The sequence below is a fragment of the Chlorocebus sabaeus genome, chromosome 6, assembly GCF_047675955.1.
Source record: "Chlorocebus sabaeus isolate Y175 chromosome 6, mChlSab1.0.hap1, whole genome shotgun sequence".
Taxonomy (NCBI): domain Eukaryota; kingdom Metazoa; phylum Chordata; class Mammalia; order Primates; family Cercopithecidae; genus Chlorocebus; species Chlorocebus sabaeus.
In genome coordinates this window covers 19,917,902-19,932,565 of record NC_132909.1, presented here as the reverse complement: position 1 = coordinate 19,932,565, position 14,664 = coordinate 19,917,902, and the positions used below count along the sequence as shown (strand labels likewise).

Below are 14,664 nucleotides of genomic sequence, written 5' to 3'. Positions count from 1 at the left end.
TGTCTCTCTGCTCTCCCCACCTTGGTTTTCTGGACAGAACGTGTCAGGGCCCCAAGGGGGTGTCCCAGGTAAGGATAGAGAAGGAAGTGGCAGAGGCAGGACCTCCCCTTTGCACCCCAGCTCATCCACCCTCTCCCCCTCTGCAGAGTGGGAAGGGGGAGGAGGGGGCGTCTCTGTTAATTAGCCTCTTAATCCTGCCACGCTAGATCTTAATGAGGTGCACGGGCCCCATTAGACAGTCCGGAGCCCTGGCATTAGCGCATCTGTCACATGCTCTGTCAGGCCCACGCTGGGTCCTCAGCTGGCCCTGGGAAAATTGGGGCAGGAAGTCTGGGGACCTAAGAAGGGGGCTGGTGCCTGGACTCCTGGGTCTGAGGGAGGAGGGTCTGGTGCGTGGACTCCTGGGTCTGAGGGAGGAGGGTCTGGTGCCTGGACTCCTGGGTCTGAGGGAGGAGGGTCTGGTGCCTGGACTCCAGGGTCTGAGGGAAGAGGAGTTGGAGACCTGGACCCCTGGGTCTGAAGGAGGAGGGGCTGGGGAACTGGACCCCTGGGCCTGAGGGAAGAGGGGCTGGTGCCTGGACTCCTGGGTCTGAAGGGGGAGGGACTGGGGAACCCGTCCCTGGGTCTGAGGGAGGTGGGGCTGGAGACCTAGACTCCTGGGTCTGAGGGAGGAGGGGCCGGGGTCTTGAATTCCTGGGTCTGAGGGAGGAGGGGCTGGGAGCCTGGACTCCTGGGTCTGAGGGAGGAGGGTCCGAGGGACAAGATCGTCCCCTGACACGCCCCTCTCTTAAATGCCAGCCGGGTGCCCTGCCCCTTCCCGCTCCCAGTTAACCCCAGCCCTGCGAAACCGGGACAGTCGTGCAGCCTCGAGGGATGGAGGAGGTGCGTGAGGGACACGCGTTCGGTGGCGGGATGGAAGCCGATGGGCCCGCGAGCCCCCAGGAGCTGCCTCCCTCGCCACGGTCGCCGTCACCGCCGCCGTCGCCACCACCACTGCCCTCGCCGCCGTCGCTGCCATCGCCCGCGGCCCCGGAGGCCCCCGAGCTCCCCGAGCCGGAGCAGCCGTCCGAGGTTCACGCCCGGCAGCTGCTGCTGGAGGAGTGGGGGGCCGCTAAGCGGGGGCCTGGAGCTGCCCCCTCGCCTCACCTGGAAGCTGCTCCTGCTGCGGCGGCCGCTCTACCGCAACCTGCTGCGTTCGCCCAATCCCGAAGGTGCGCAGGGCCCCGAGCAGCCGGGAGGCACCCCCCTGACCGTCTGTCTCTTCCTCTTTTCCTCTCTGTTTCCTTATCTCTCTGGCTCTTTGTCTCTCACTGTCTCTGCATTTCTCTGCATCCCTCTGTCTCCTTTTCTGTCATTGTGCCTCTCCGTTTTGCCCCGTCTCTCTGTCATGTCTCTCACCTACCTCTCTCACACCTCTCCCTCACACCTCTCCCTCTCTCTTTCTCTCTCTTCCTCTCTCTCTCCCCCTCTGCCTATGTTTCTGTCTCTTGAGACGGAGTCTTGCTGTCGCCCAGGCTGGAGTGCAGTGGTGCAATCTCGGCTCACTGCAACCTCTGCCTCCCAGGCTCAAGCAATTCTCCTGCCTCAGTCTCCCGAGTAGCTGGGATTACAGGCATGCACCACCATGCCTGGCTAATTTTTGTATTTTCAGTAGAGTCAGGGTTTCGCCATGTTGGCTAGGCTGGGCTGGTTTCAAACTCTTGGCCTGTCTGTTTCTCTGGGTTCTTCTCTGTGTCCCTCTGTCTCTGACCACAACCCGCTTACCCGCACCCCCCCGCCCCGCATCACCCTCTCCCCGGAGCCGTGACTCACTCATCCCTGCCGGGCTTCCCTGACCTGGCACAGATTCCTGCCCTTCCAGTGTGTAGCCTTGCAGGTAGGGAGGGATGAGGCAGTGGAAGGTGGAGGGGCTGCCCAGAGGCTCCACTCACCTGTCCATTTCAGGCATCAACATTTATGAGCCAGCACCCCCTACTGGTCCCACCCAGCGACCCCTGGAGACTCTGGGTAAGTGCTTGGAGGGCCGGGTTGCTGAAAGTGGGGAGGGTCCTCCAGCGTTGGAGTGTTCTAACCCTTTGCTCCCCAACCTGCAGGCAATTTCCGTGGCTGGTACATTAGAACCGAAAAGCTTCAGCAGAACCAAAGGTGAGTCGCCGGGGCCGGTGTGGCCTACACTCCATTCCCTGCTCCACCCTTCCTGGCTGTAAGAACTGGAGAAACTGACTTGGCCTCTCTAGACCTCCATTTCCCGCTCTGTAAACAGGGTTAGCATAAGAGAGAATGCCTGTAAAACACACAGCCTAGGGCCCGGCCAGGTCTGGCTAGCACCAGTCAATAGCAGCTATTATTGGTTTTTGGTTTTGTTTTTAAGACAAAGTCTCACTCTGTTGCCCAGACTGGAGTGCAGTGGTGCAATCTCAGCTCACTGCAACCTCTGCCTCCCACGTTCAAGCAATTCTCCTGCCTCAGCCTCCTGAGTAGCTAGGATTACAGGTGTGCGCCACCATGCCCGGCTCATTTTGTATTTTTAGTAGAGGCGGCGGTTCACCATGCTGGCCAGGTTGGTCTCGAACTCCTGACCTCAAGTGATCTGCCTGCCTCAGCGTCCCAAAGTCCTCGGATTACAGGCGTGAGCCACCACACCTGGCTATTCTTGTTGTTGTTGTAATTATTCTAAGGCTCTTTCCCTGGGAGGGGAAGAGTCACCCCAGGCCACCCCCTGTCCTCCATGAAACAGAGCCTCGCTCCTGCGCAGTAGATGAGCTGGTATGACTCAGAGGCTCAGGGTCACACAGGCCGGGGTTGGGATCCTGGCTCTGCCACATGTTTGCTGCTTGACCTCGGACATGTCTCCGTCCTCAGCCTCAGGTTCCTCGTCTGTAGCACGGGGTTCGGGATGCATTGCCCTCAGAGGGGCCCACGGGGACTGAGACAGGAAGGTGCTGAGGGAGCACCCCAAATGTGGGGACCCAAGCTATCCCTAAGAAAGCGCTAAGACACGGCTTCCTGCTCCCTGGAGCCAGGCCGACCAGGGAGATCCCCTAGGATCCTGGCAGATCGCAGACCCCGCCTCTCCCGGCCCTTGTTTCACAGCTGGACAGTGAAGCAGCAGTGTGTGGACCTTCTGGCCGAGGGCCTGTGGGAGGAGCTGCTGGATGACGAACAACCAGACATTACAGTCATGGACTGGTGCGTGCCCCTGCCCTGCCAGCCTGACCCCGTGATCACACAGGGCTGCCCAGAGCACGAGCCTTACTCTGAGCTCCCCTTGCTCTCAGCCCCTCACCAAGACCCTCCTGGTGCTGCAGGGTTCTGCCCTGCCCACCTCCCTGGCCCGTTCTGTTTGAGTCTTTCCGATTTTGAAATGTGCCGGGGTTACTGAGGCTGACCCTTATTTCTTTTCTTTTTTTTTTTTTTTTTTTTTGAGACAGAGTCTCACTCTGTCACCCATGCTGAACTGCAGTGGTGCCATCTCGGCTCACTGCTACCTCTGCCTCTCAGGTTCAAGTGATTCTCCTGCCTCAGCTTCCCAAGTAACTGGGACCACAGGCACATGCCACCACACCCGGCTAATTTCTGTATTTTTAGTAGAGACAGGGTTTCACCATGTTGCCCAGGCTGGTCTCGAACTCCTGACCTCAAGTGATCTGCCCACCTCAGCCTCCCAAAGTGCTGGGATTACAGGCATGAGCCACCATGCCTGGCCTATTCTTTATTTCTTAAAAGCCTGTCACCCTCTATTCTGAAGACAAATTCCTTCTCGTTCCTTAGGAGTCACTTACACTTGGCTCCACCAGGAAGCCTTCCCTGATCACCCCTCACCTGGGTCAGGTGCATTTGCTCCAGTGCCCTGTGCCCCCCATCCCGGTCCCAACCTCTCTGTCTGTGCCCCCAATTCCGGCCCCAACCTCTCTGCCTGGGTCCCCAATTCTGTCCCCAACCCCTCTGCCTGGGTCCCCCCATCCTGGCCCTGACCCCTCTGCCCGTGCTCCCCATCCCAACCCTGGCCGTTCCTGGCTGTCATGTTTGGTGGAACGCCAGCCTCCCTCACTGGACTGTGAAGCCCCTGTGGACGGGGTGTGGGGCTGTCTTGGTCACTGCTATGTTGCCAGCACCACCCAGCTCAGGGCTGTGCACAGCGTGGGTAGCAGCATGTGTGTTGAACGGGGAACAGGGAACGGGGCCAGGGGCTGGGGCTGGGTAGCTGAGATTGCAGTGGCAGCTGAAGGCCTTGACCTGCCTGCAGGTTCGAGGACAGCCGGCTGGATGCATGTGTCTACGAACTGCACGTCTGGCTCCTGGCAGCCGACCGCCGCACGGTCATCGCTCAGCACCATGTGGCCCCCCGAACTTCTGGGAGAGGACCCCCTGGCCGCTGGGTCCAGGTGAGACTCTCAGCCCTGGGGCCCTAAACCCCAGACATGTGTTCTTGTCCCAAGACCTCACAGAGGGAGGAGAGCAGGTCCACGGGTCCTCGAAAAGGGCTCCTCCCTAACCCCAGGTGCTGTCACCACAGGTGTCCCACGTATTCCGCCATTATGGTCCTGGTGTGCGCTTCATCCACTTCCTGCACAAGGCCAAGAACCGCATGGAGCCTGGTGGGCTGCGGCGGACACGGGTGACTGACTCCTCCGTGTCTGTGCAGCTCCGGGAGTGACCGGCTGGCTCCTCTGTCCTGACCCCACAGCATCTCCCTGAGCTTTAGAAGCCCCTAACTCTTAGCCACCTCTTAGGCCCCTTATTCCTCCCCGGCCCTTGGCTTCTCTCTTGATGGACAGCTTCCACACCCTTAAGCGGTGGAGTCCAGCATTTTCCCGGCACTCTCTGAGCCCCGTGAGGGCGGAGCCACTCCTTGTAAATTCAGTGCCTGACAGATGCTCTGGCACAGATGCTCCCTAGATCTCTGTTGAGTGAATGCATAGACACCTGTGCTCAAGGATGCTGAGGGCTGGTCTCTGCTTCTTTGAACTTCACTGAAACTGAATGCTTACTGCTGTGTTGCCAGCACCACCCAGCCCAGGGCTATGAGCAGAGTGGCAGTGAATGTCTGTTGAAGGCGGAATGGAGCCATTCATTTCACTCAGTTCCTGTCCCATTTAACCGCCCCTGATCCTTGATCTTCCACTACCTTCACACCCCAGGGTCCTTCTGAACTGACCTTGACCTCTGATCTCTTCACACATCTCCCCTTAGCATCTCTACTTACCTACTCTCCTTTTATTTTTTTGAGATGGAGTCTCACTCTGTCACCCAGGCTGGAGAGCAGTGACACAATCTTGGCTCACTCCAATTTCCACCTCCCGGGTTCAAGTGATTCTCCTGCCTCAGCCTCTCGAGTAGGGATTACAGGTGCCCACCACCACGCCCACTAATTTTTGTATTTTAGTAGAGACAGGGTTTCACCATGTTGGCTAGGCTGGTCTCAAACTCCTGACCTCAAGCGATCCACCCACCTTGGCCTTCCAAAGTGCTGGGATTGCAGACGTGAGTCACTGCGCCTGGCCATTCCATATCTCTTGAGTCTCAGAATTTCCTCTAGCTCCCTCCAGGTGTCTGCAGTTGTCGTCCCCTCAAAGCTGTCCCACACTCTCCTCCGAAGACCCTTTGTGTATCTTCTCCAGCTACCGCAGACCCCCCAAACCCAGGCATCCATCAAAGTCCCTCATTCATGAGGGTGTGGGGACACAGACTGTGACCAGAACAGAAATATGAAAATGTGAATGACAGTGTCCCCCATGTGTGGAATGTGGGGATTAAAAGCATTTATCAACCACTAAGTCCTGATCTGATCACTTGCAGATCCCAGCCCTAGTCCAGGGCTGGGTCCTAGAAGGCCCGCACCCTGCTGTCCCCTGCAGGAACCATGGAGGGAGTCCGGAGGCCCCTGGGAGGCCAGAAATGGCTCAAGGAGGAGTTTTTTGCTTGTTTGTTTGCTTTGAGACAGAGTCTCGCTCTGTTGCCCAGGCTGGAGCACAGTGGCACGATCTTGGCTCACTGCAACCTCCACCTCCCAGGTTCAAGTGATTTCCGGCTAATGTTTGTATTTTCAGTAGAGATGGGGTTTCACCATGTTTGCCAGGCTGGCCTCCAACTGAGCTCAGGTGATCCGCCCACCTCAGCCTCCCAAAGTGCTAGGATTACAGGCCTGAGCCACCACACCAGGCTAAAGAAGGGTTATTTACTGAAAAGGCTGGGGCGTATTTCATATTTAACAGTCAGCCCAAGGTTCCCCTGTAGTTCACTCACATGTCCTTCTGTGGTGTGTGTCTTTGTGCACACCTAAAACCATGTCCAAGTCGATGGCGTGTCCTCATCCATGGCATTGTCCTGTGTATGGGCTGACCCAGGCCCAACCACCCTGCTCTCTCCTCCATCCCACCCGGTCCAGTGAGGACTTGCATCCCAGGGACAAGCAGATGACAGACGGGGACCAGTGCACAAAGGCCGTATTGCAGGGGAGGTGGGAGGGGCGGGCAGAACGCTCCTTCTCCTGGGTCTTGGGGCCCCGCAGCAGAGCCCAGGAATGGGCTGAGTGAGGGGTCTGGCACTCTGTGGAAGCTGCAGATGACAGACCAGCAAAGCATCAGCTGCACCTGAAATGTAATCAAGAATTGCTTCCAGGGACTCTCAGAGACCCAGGGTCTGGTGAGTTCTAGAAGCCTGAGGCTGGGTGGGGACTGGGGAGTCTGGGTCTGAGGCTCCAAGTTCAGGAACCAGGGATCCTAGCTTGGGAGTTTGGAGTTGGGGCTCCTTGGAGCCCTTGGGGGATGGGAGTGACTTGGGAGGGCTTGGGAGGTTGGGAGGGTGTCACTGCTGGATCTAGGTCCCAGGTCTGTGAGTGCAAGGTGGCCTCAGGGACCTCCAGGGATGGGTCTTAGGGGTGGGCTGTGGGACTGGTTTTAGGGCTGAGGCTGGTCTAGAGGGTCTAGGGGAGTGGAGAGCAGGAAGGCTACACACTGGGGGTTCCTATAATTGAGTCTGGGGTCTTGAGGTCTGGGTTAGTTTTGGAGTCTGGGAATTTTGAGATGTGATTATCTGAGGCATGGGGGCTGGCTTTGGTTCTGGAGACCAAGGTGAGGGGGTCTAGGAGTTCTCAGTCCCCAGAATTAGTCAGCCCTCCCTGGGAAGAACAGCTGTGGGCGGGTGGGTAGGTGGAGGATTCCAGAAGATGGAGGGTTGGCTCTGAATCCCAGAGCTGGGGCGAGATCTCCGTCCCACGGTCCTGGGCTGCAGGTGGAGTGGGGACCGGGTGCTGGGGGTGAAGAGAAGGAGGACCTGGTCTGGGTAAGGACTCTGAGATGGGGCCTCCACGACTGGTTTTAGGGAGGCCTGGTGCTCCCAGTTCCAGTCGGGAGCTCAGGGGTGTGGAGCAGCCTCGGGGCTTGGATGATGGGTGTGGGGGTTTGTGCGGAGCTGGGGCCGGGGCCTGGGGTGGGCTCGGAGCTTTGGGCAGCTGGGCACCTGCAGTAGAGCGCGGAGATAGCGTTGGACCAGTTTCCCAAGATGCCCCGGCGGTACTCCTCCAGGCGCGGGTAGGTGCCGGCAGAGAATTTGTGCGTCTTGCCCGCCTTGCCTTGCCGGGACCACACGACCTCGCAGCGCGGGGCCACCACAAGCGAGGAGGCGGTGTTGGCCCAGTTGGAGGGCAAGTAGGGCAGGTCTGCGCCCGGCTCCAGCGACAGCTCGGCGCCCCTGCAGCAGTTCTCATAGTAGGGGTCGCTCTTGTCATAGAGCTTGGCGCAAGTGCGCGTCCCGTCCGAGTGCTTGAGGTCGGTGGACGCGGGGCAGGCGCCCTGGGCGCACGGCACGGCGGCCAGGGCCAGGGCCAGCAGCAGCGGGCGCAGTGGGGACATGGTGGCAGTGCCCCGCCGCGGCCCAGCGCGCTTTTATGCGCCCGACCCGTGGGAAGGAACAAGCTGCCAGATAAGGACTCATGGAGGGAAGGGGAGGGCGCCCCTCCCCCAGGAGCCGGGAGACCTGCCTAACCTAGGTCGGAAACCCACAACCCTGGGTACAAGGTGGACGCTGTGTATACAACTTAGCACCTTAAGATGTTAGGTGACCAACAACATTATAAAGAGAGACAAGAGACAGGACTTGAGGAGGAGTCATTTGCAACACAGAGGGTGGCATAGGTTAATAGACAGAAATGGGAAGAACTTTTAAAAATTGACAAGGGGCTTGCTGGTGACTCACGCCTGTAATCCCAGCACTTTGGGAAGCCTAGACGGGTGGATCGCTTGAGCCCAGGAGTTTGAGATCAGTCTGGGCAACATAGCAAGATCCCGTCCCTACTAAAAATAAAGTTAGCCCAGCGTGGTGGCGTGGCCTGTAGTCCCAGCTACTCACAAAGCCTAGTCGGGAGGATCGCTTGAGCCCAGGAGTTCCAGGCTGCGGTGAGCTGAGATCATTTCACTGTACTCCAGCCTGGGCAACAAAGCCAGGAAAAAAAAAAAAAATGCCGGGCGCGGTGGCTCAAGCCTGTAATCCCAGCACTTTGGGAAGCCGAGACGGGCGGATCACGAGGTCAGGAGATCAAGACCATCCTGGGTAACACGGTGAAACCCCGTCTCTACTAAAAAAATACATAAAACTAGCCGGGCGAGGTGGCAGGCGCCTGTAGTCCCAGCTACTCGGGAGGCTGAGGCAGGAGAATGGTGTAAACCCGGGAGGCGGAGCTTGCAGTGAGCTGAGGTCCAGCCACTGCACTCCAGCCTGGGCGACAGAGCGAGACTCCCTCTCCAAAAAATAAAAAATAAATAAATAAGGAATGGAACAATCCTTATTCTAGATAAGGAAAGACTGGGTTGGGGGAGGCGGGAGTGGGAGGCTGGGGCCTCCTGGCTGGGCAGGCTCCCTCCCTGGGAGGCAGGACCTTGGGAAAGGAGAAGCTGGAGATAAGGATAGAGGCCCTTGTGGGGTGGGGGCAGGTAGAGAAGGAGATGAGGAGCCCCACGCCCCACCCCCACCAGGCTCAGACCGGGCAATCTTCCCAACCAAGGCTGGCAATCCAGAATCTGTGAAGTACAAGATAGCAGTATTTGCATAACACGTTAAAAACCTTTTGCAAGACAGCGTACAAAGGCTTGAGGAGATATTTGCAACATTTCAAAAGCATAGCATTACAAGTTATAATATATAAAGAGTGCACACAGGTTGGGCGCGGTGGCTCATGCCTGTAATCACAACACTTTGGGAGACTAAGGCAGGCAGATCATTTGAGACCAGGAGTTCAAGACCAGCCTGGCCAACATGGTGAAACCCCGTCTCTACTTAAAGTACAAAAATTAGGGCACATGCCTGTAGTCTCAGCTACTCGGGAGGCTGAGGGAGGAGAATCACTTGAACCTGGGAGGTGGAGGTTGCAGTGAGCCAAGATCGCATTAAAAAAAAAAGAGTGCCTACAAATTGACAAGAACTGCACCCCTCCCTCCCACAGGCTAAGGACAGGCCTAGGAGAGGGAGGGGGGGAAGAGCCTGCCACTCCCACCTCAGGAACCAGGAGACTTTCTTCACTAAGGTTAGAAATCTTCAATCTATAAAACAAATGGTGAAATTTTGAGCTGTATAAAACTGTAAAACTGTTGTATAGCAAAAACCAAACAAAACAAAACCCACAAACCCAGCCAGGGAAAAATAGACTCAATTCCTATCATATAAAATGAGCTCTTACCGATCAGCCAGTAGAAATGAAACAAGGGCCAGGTGCAGTGGCTCACACCTGTAATCCCAGCACTTTGGGAGGCCCGGGTGGGTGGATCACCTGAGGTCAGGAGTTCGAGACCCACCTGGCCAACATCATGAAGCCCTGTCTCTACTAAAAATACAAAAATTAGCTGGGCGTGGTGGCACACAGAGCCTCGGGAAGCTGAGGCAGGAGAATTGCTTGAACCGAGGAGGTGGAAGTTGCAGTGAGCCGAGATCGTGCCACTGCACTCCAGTCTGGGTGGCAAAGTGACTCTGTCTCAAAAAAAAAAAAAAAAAGGAAGGAAGGAAGGAACAAAGAAAAGAAAAGAAAAAAGAAGAAAAGAAACAAGGCAAAGGAAAAATTAGAGCAGCATAGGAAGGAGAGGGAGATTGGAACCCTAGGGCTGGACAAAGACCCAGACCTCTGGGAGCCTGGCCAGGGCCCTTCCAAGGTTTTTTGGAGTTCCCAGCCTCTTCCCAAAACAGGGTCAAGAGTGTGGATGCACTGATTAGACAGACACGGGTCCATTGGCTGTGTCAGTACAGGTCTGGGCCTTGGTTTCCTCATCTGTGAAATGGGTAATGTTTCCTCCTACACCATAGGAATGTTGAAAAGGTTACAGGGGATGGTAGAAGGGATGTGGTTTAGGAGGACAGTCCATGGAGTCAAACTGTCTGGGTCCAAATCCCAGCTCCTCTACGAGCTGTGCACACAAAGGCCTCAGGGACACGCTGATGGTACTTACTTCAGAGTGGTGGTATAAGGAATAAATTAATTGGGCTGGGTGCAGAGGCTCACACCTGTAATCCCAGCACTTTGGGAGGCCAAGGCAGGAGGATCACTTGAGGTCAGGAGTTTGAGATCAGCCTGGCCAACATGGCAAAATCCCATCTCTACTAAAAATACAAAACTTATCCGGGCGTGGTGGCAGGTGTCTGTAATCCCAGCTACTTGGAAGGCTGAAGCAGAAGAATTGCTTAAACCTGGGAGGCCCAGGCTGCAGTGAGCTGAGATCATGCCACTGCACTCCAGCCTGGGTGACAGAGTGAGACCCTGCTAAAAGAAAAGAAAGGAATAAATGAATTAATCCATGTAACAACACTTAGAGAAGGGATCGGCCTTCGCTAAGTGCCATATGAGCATCTGTCATCATCACTACCATCTTTTTTTTTTTTTTTTTTTAGAGAGTCTCACTCTGTCTCCTAGGTCTGCAGCCTCGACCTCCCCGGCTTAAGCAATCTTCCCACCTCAGCCTCCTGAGTAGGGAACATGCCACCATAGGCATGTGCCACCACACCCTGCTAACTTTTTGATTGTTTTGTAGAGATGGGGTTTCACCATGTTGCGCAGGCTGGTCTCGAACTCTTGGGCTCGCTCAATCCTCCTGCCTCCCATAGTGCTGGGATTACAGGTATGAGCCACTGCACCCGGTACATCATTATTATTATTAAAACCTTTAGCATGGTGCCTGGCACATAGTAAAGACTCAATAAACGTAAACCATCACAACAACATAACGCCAACAATTTGCTGTTATCCATGGTCGCTCACCAAACCTACACCCTGCTGGTCCTCCTTAGATGCTGTGGCATCCACCTTAGGCGGGGTAGGGCTGTTATTAAGAGCCAAAGACTGGAAACACTTGGAAGTGGGTTCAGATGTTGACTCTGCCACCTGCTTGCTGAGCAACCTTGGGAAAATGAACTTACCTCTCTGAGCTTCAGTTCCCTCCTACCTTCATTGGGATCATAGAAAATGAGGTCTCATGAGCCAGGCGCGATGGCACATGCCAGTAGTCCCAGTTATTTAGGAGGCCGAGGCAGGAGGATCACTTGAGTCCAAGAGGTCGAGGCTGCATTGAGCTGTGATTGCACCACTGTGCTCCAGCCTAGGCAACAGAGGGAAACTCTGTCTCTAGAAAAAAAAAAAAAAGAAAAAACGGTCTCTATAAAGTAATTTACGTTATGAACAATCCATATAATTGTTATTTATAAATATAATATAGGCCGGGCGCCGTGGTTCATGCTTGTAATCCTGGCACTCTGGGAGGCCAAGGCAGGAGGATCACTTGAGGTCAGGAGTTTGAGACCAGCCTGGCCAACACGGTGAAACCCTGTCTCTACTAAAAAAATACAAAAAGTAGCTGGGTGTGGTGGCACATGCCTATAATCCCAACTACTCAGGAGGCTGAGGCAGGAGAATCGCTTGATCCTGGGAGGCGGAGGTTGTAGTGAGCCAAGATCGTGCCACTGCACTCCAGCCTGGGTGACAGAGTGAGACTCTGTCTCCAAAAAAAAAAAAAGAAAAGAAGAAAATAAAGAAAGAAATATATATATATGTATATGATGTATGTAATATGAATACTTAATATACAATATTGTATTAACGCAATAGTATAAATGCAAATACATAAAGCATGAAGTACTGTGCCCAGCACATGATAGGTACTCAATACATGGAAGCTATTATGACTGTTCTCCTGACAGCTCTGAGACCCTGGCCATTGGCCTGGCCCTGCCCGGGGATCCTTCTTTCTCATTTCCTTTTGTGATCCCTTGAAATCTGATCTCCAGCTGCTAACTTCCCAGAGAGCCTCCTTGGTCCCAGGAACACAGAACAGCCACCAGGACCTGGCTCTGCACTGCCCCAGACACAGGGATGGAGGGCAGCAGAGTCACTCAGAGTCCCACCCACCCCGGAGGGCCGTGAACTTCAGACACAGAGAGCGACACGGCCAGGGAGACACGGACAGGGAGACAGACGCAGGCACAGGAAGGAACACGGAACCTGCTGAGGCACAGTACACAGCCCGCATCCGACAGAGCCCACAGAGACCCAGGGCCTGGGCACAGCACGTTCAACCCCGTCGCACACACATGGGCAGGGCGTAGGGACACGCATCACACAGCCAGCCACTGACGGTCCTGGATTCTTACTGGTGAATCCTAGGGTGGACACATGCCCAGCTCTGGGGCAACACGCACCCCTGTTCCCCAACGGAACCACACACAGCCATTGTCATGAACAAGCCTCCAGTCTTCCTCCACTCCTGCCCTACACGCTACAAATCTCACACCTGTGACATCTTTTTTTTTTTTTTTTTTTTCTTTTTGAGACAGAGTTTCGCTCTTGTTGCCCAGGTTGCTGCAGTGCAATGGTGCGATCTCGGCTCACTGCAACCTCTGCCTCCCAGGTTCTAGCGATTCTCCTGCCTCAGCCTTCCAAGTAGCTGGGATTACAGGTGCTCGCCACCATGCCCAGCTAATTTTTTGTATTTTTAATAGAGAAAGGGTTTTGCCATGTTGGCCAGGCTGGTCTCGAACTCCTGACCTCAGGTGATCCACCCACCTCGGCCTCCCAAGGTGCTGGGATTACAGGCGTGAGCCACCGCACCTGGCCTCTTTTTGTTGTTGTTTTGTTTTTTACAGTGTCAGGGTCTCGATATGTTGACCAGACTGGCCTCAAAATCCTGGCCTCAAGCAATCCTCCCACCTGAGCCTCGCAAAGTGCTGGGATTACAGGCATGAGCCACCACATATCGTGTGAAATCTCACACGCACACATCTGACTTGTTCACATAAGCACACATGTCACACACACACACACACACATGCTCACACGTGCACAGCATCCTCACCCAGAAACAATTTCCTCAGTATTTATTAACACAAACTAGACAAACAGTAGAAAAACATCTTATTACACAATTTTTTCTAATAGGAGAATGTCCTGCCCTTGAGGAACCATGAGCCCTTGAGAATGTCAAATGGTAAATAAATCAATAATTCGAATACAATGTGAAAAGAGCTAGAACAGGGGCATACAAAGGAATGCAGTGGCCAGAGTGACAGATTGGTTTGTTTGTTTCATATCCACTGATAGATTTTGATTTGTATAATAAGGAATCCTCTTTTCAGGTTTTACAACCTTGATTTGACATTTTTCAGCAGAGCATAAAAAGGGAGATTGCTTATACATGTGAAATTGCCACTGGAAGAAAAAGGAAAGTATTTGTCTCCATCAGGGTACTTGAACATAAACAACATTATAGGTTGTACATAATTTAAATGAAAATAATGTGTGTTGCATAAATACGGGAAAATATTCAGATCAGTACTTAAGTTCATAGTGGGTCATCAGAATGCATTACAGTTTTGTAAGGATGTGACACTGAATATCATTTTCTTTTTTTGAGACAGGGTCTTGCTCTGTTGTCCAGGCTGGAGTACAGTGGTGTGATCATAGCTCACTGCAGCCTCAAACTCCCAGCCTCAAGCAATCTTCCTGCCTCAGCCTCCTGAGTAGCTGGGACCACAGGTACACACCACCACGCCCAGCTAATGTTTTTTTTGTTTTGTTTTGTTTTTGAGGTGGAGTCTTGCTCTGTCGCCCAGGCTGGAGTGCAGTGGCCGGATCTCAGCTCACTGCAAGCTCCGCCTCCCGGGTTCACGCCATTCTCCTGTCTCAGCCTCCCGAGTAGCTGGGACTACAGGCACCTGCCACCATGCCCAGTTAATTTTTTGTATTTTTAGTAGAGATGGGGTTTCACCATGTTAGCAAGGATGATCTCGATCTCCTGACCTCCTGATCCGCCTGCCTCAGCCTCACAAAGTGCTGGGATTACAGATGTGAGCCACCACGCCTGGCTGGCCCAGCTAATTAAAAAAAAATTTTTTTTTTAGAGTTAGGGTCTTGCTATGTTGCCCAGGCTGGTCTCCAACTCCTGGGCACAAGCAATCCTCCTGCTTTGGCCTCCCAATGTGTTGGGGTTACAGGCATGAGCCACCACACCCAGCCAGATTATTTCCATATAATTCTTAAGGGATAGTATAATCCCAAAGCAGCCGTAACTATGTGGTTTGGAAACAGTGGTTCTCAAAGGGTACTCCCTGGACCAACAGCATCAGCATTCTGTCAGAACTTGCTAGAATTTCAAATTCTCACCCTCACCCCAGCCCTACTCTAGGATGGGTCCT

At 54.3% G+C, this 14,664-nt stretch overlaps 2 protein-coding genes across 2 annotated transcripts; one reads left to right on the top strand and one right to left on the bottom strand.

Moving 5' to 3' along the window:
• The first annotated feature begins 826 nt into the window (after positions 1–826).
• Positions 827–4,761, top strand: NCCRP1 (NCCRP1, F-box associated domain containing). Its single transcript, XM_007996755.3, is given in 7 exon segments — positions 827–1,104; positions 1,106–1,211; positions 1,945–2,007; positions 2,094–2,145; positions 3,094–3,189; positions 4,247–4,385; positions 4,517–4,761. Coding segments are annotated over 7 exon segments (828 nt in total). The 5' UTR covers positions 827–873; the 3' UTR covers positions 4,658–4,761.
• A 2,478-nt stretch (positions 4,762–7,239) lies between these two features.
• Positions 7,240–7,948, bottom strand: SYCN (syncollin). The gene has a single exon (XM_073016509.1). It carries the CDS (start codon positions 7,851–7,853, stop codon positions 7,320–7,322), a length of 534 nt encoding a protein of 177 aa, XP_072872610.1. The 5' UTR covers positions 7,854–7,948; the 3' UTR covers positions 7,240–7,319.
• Between the last annotated feature and the right edge of the window lie 6,716 nt (positions 7,949–14,664).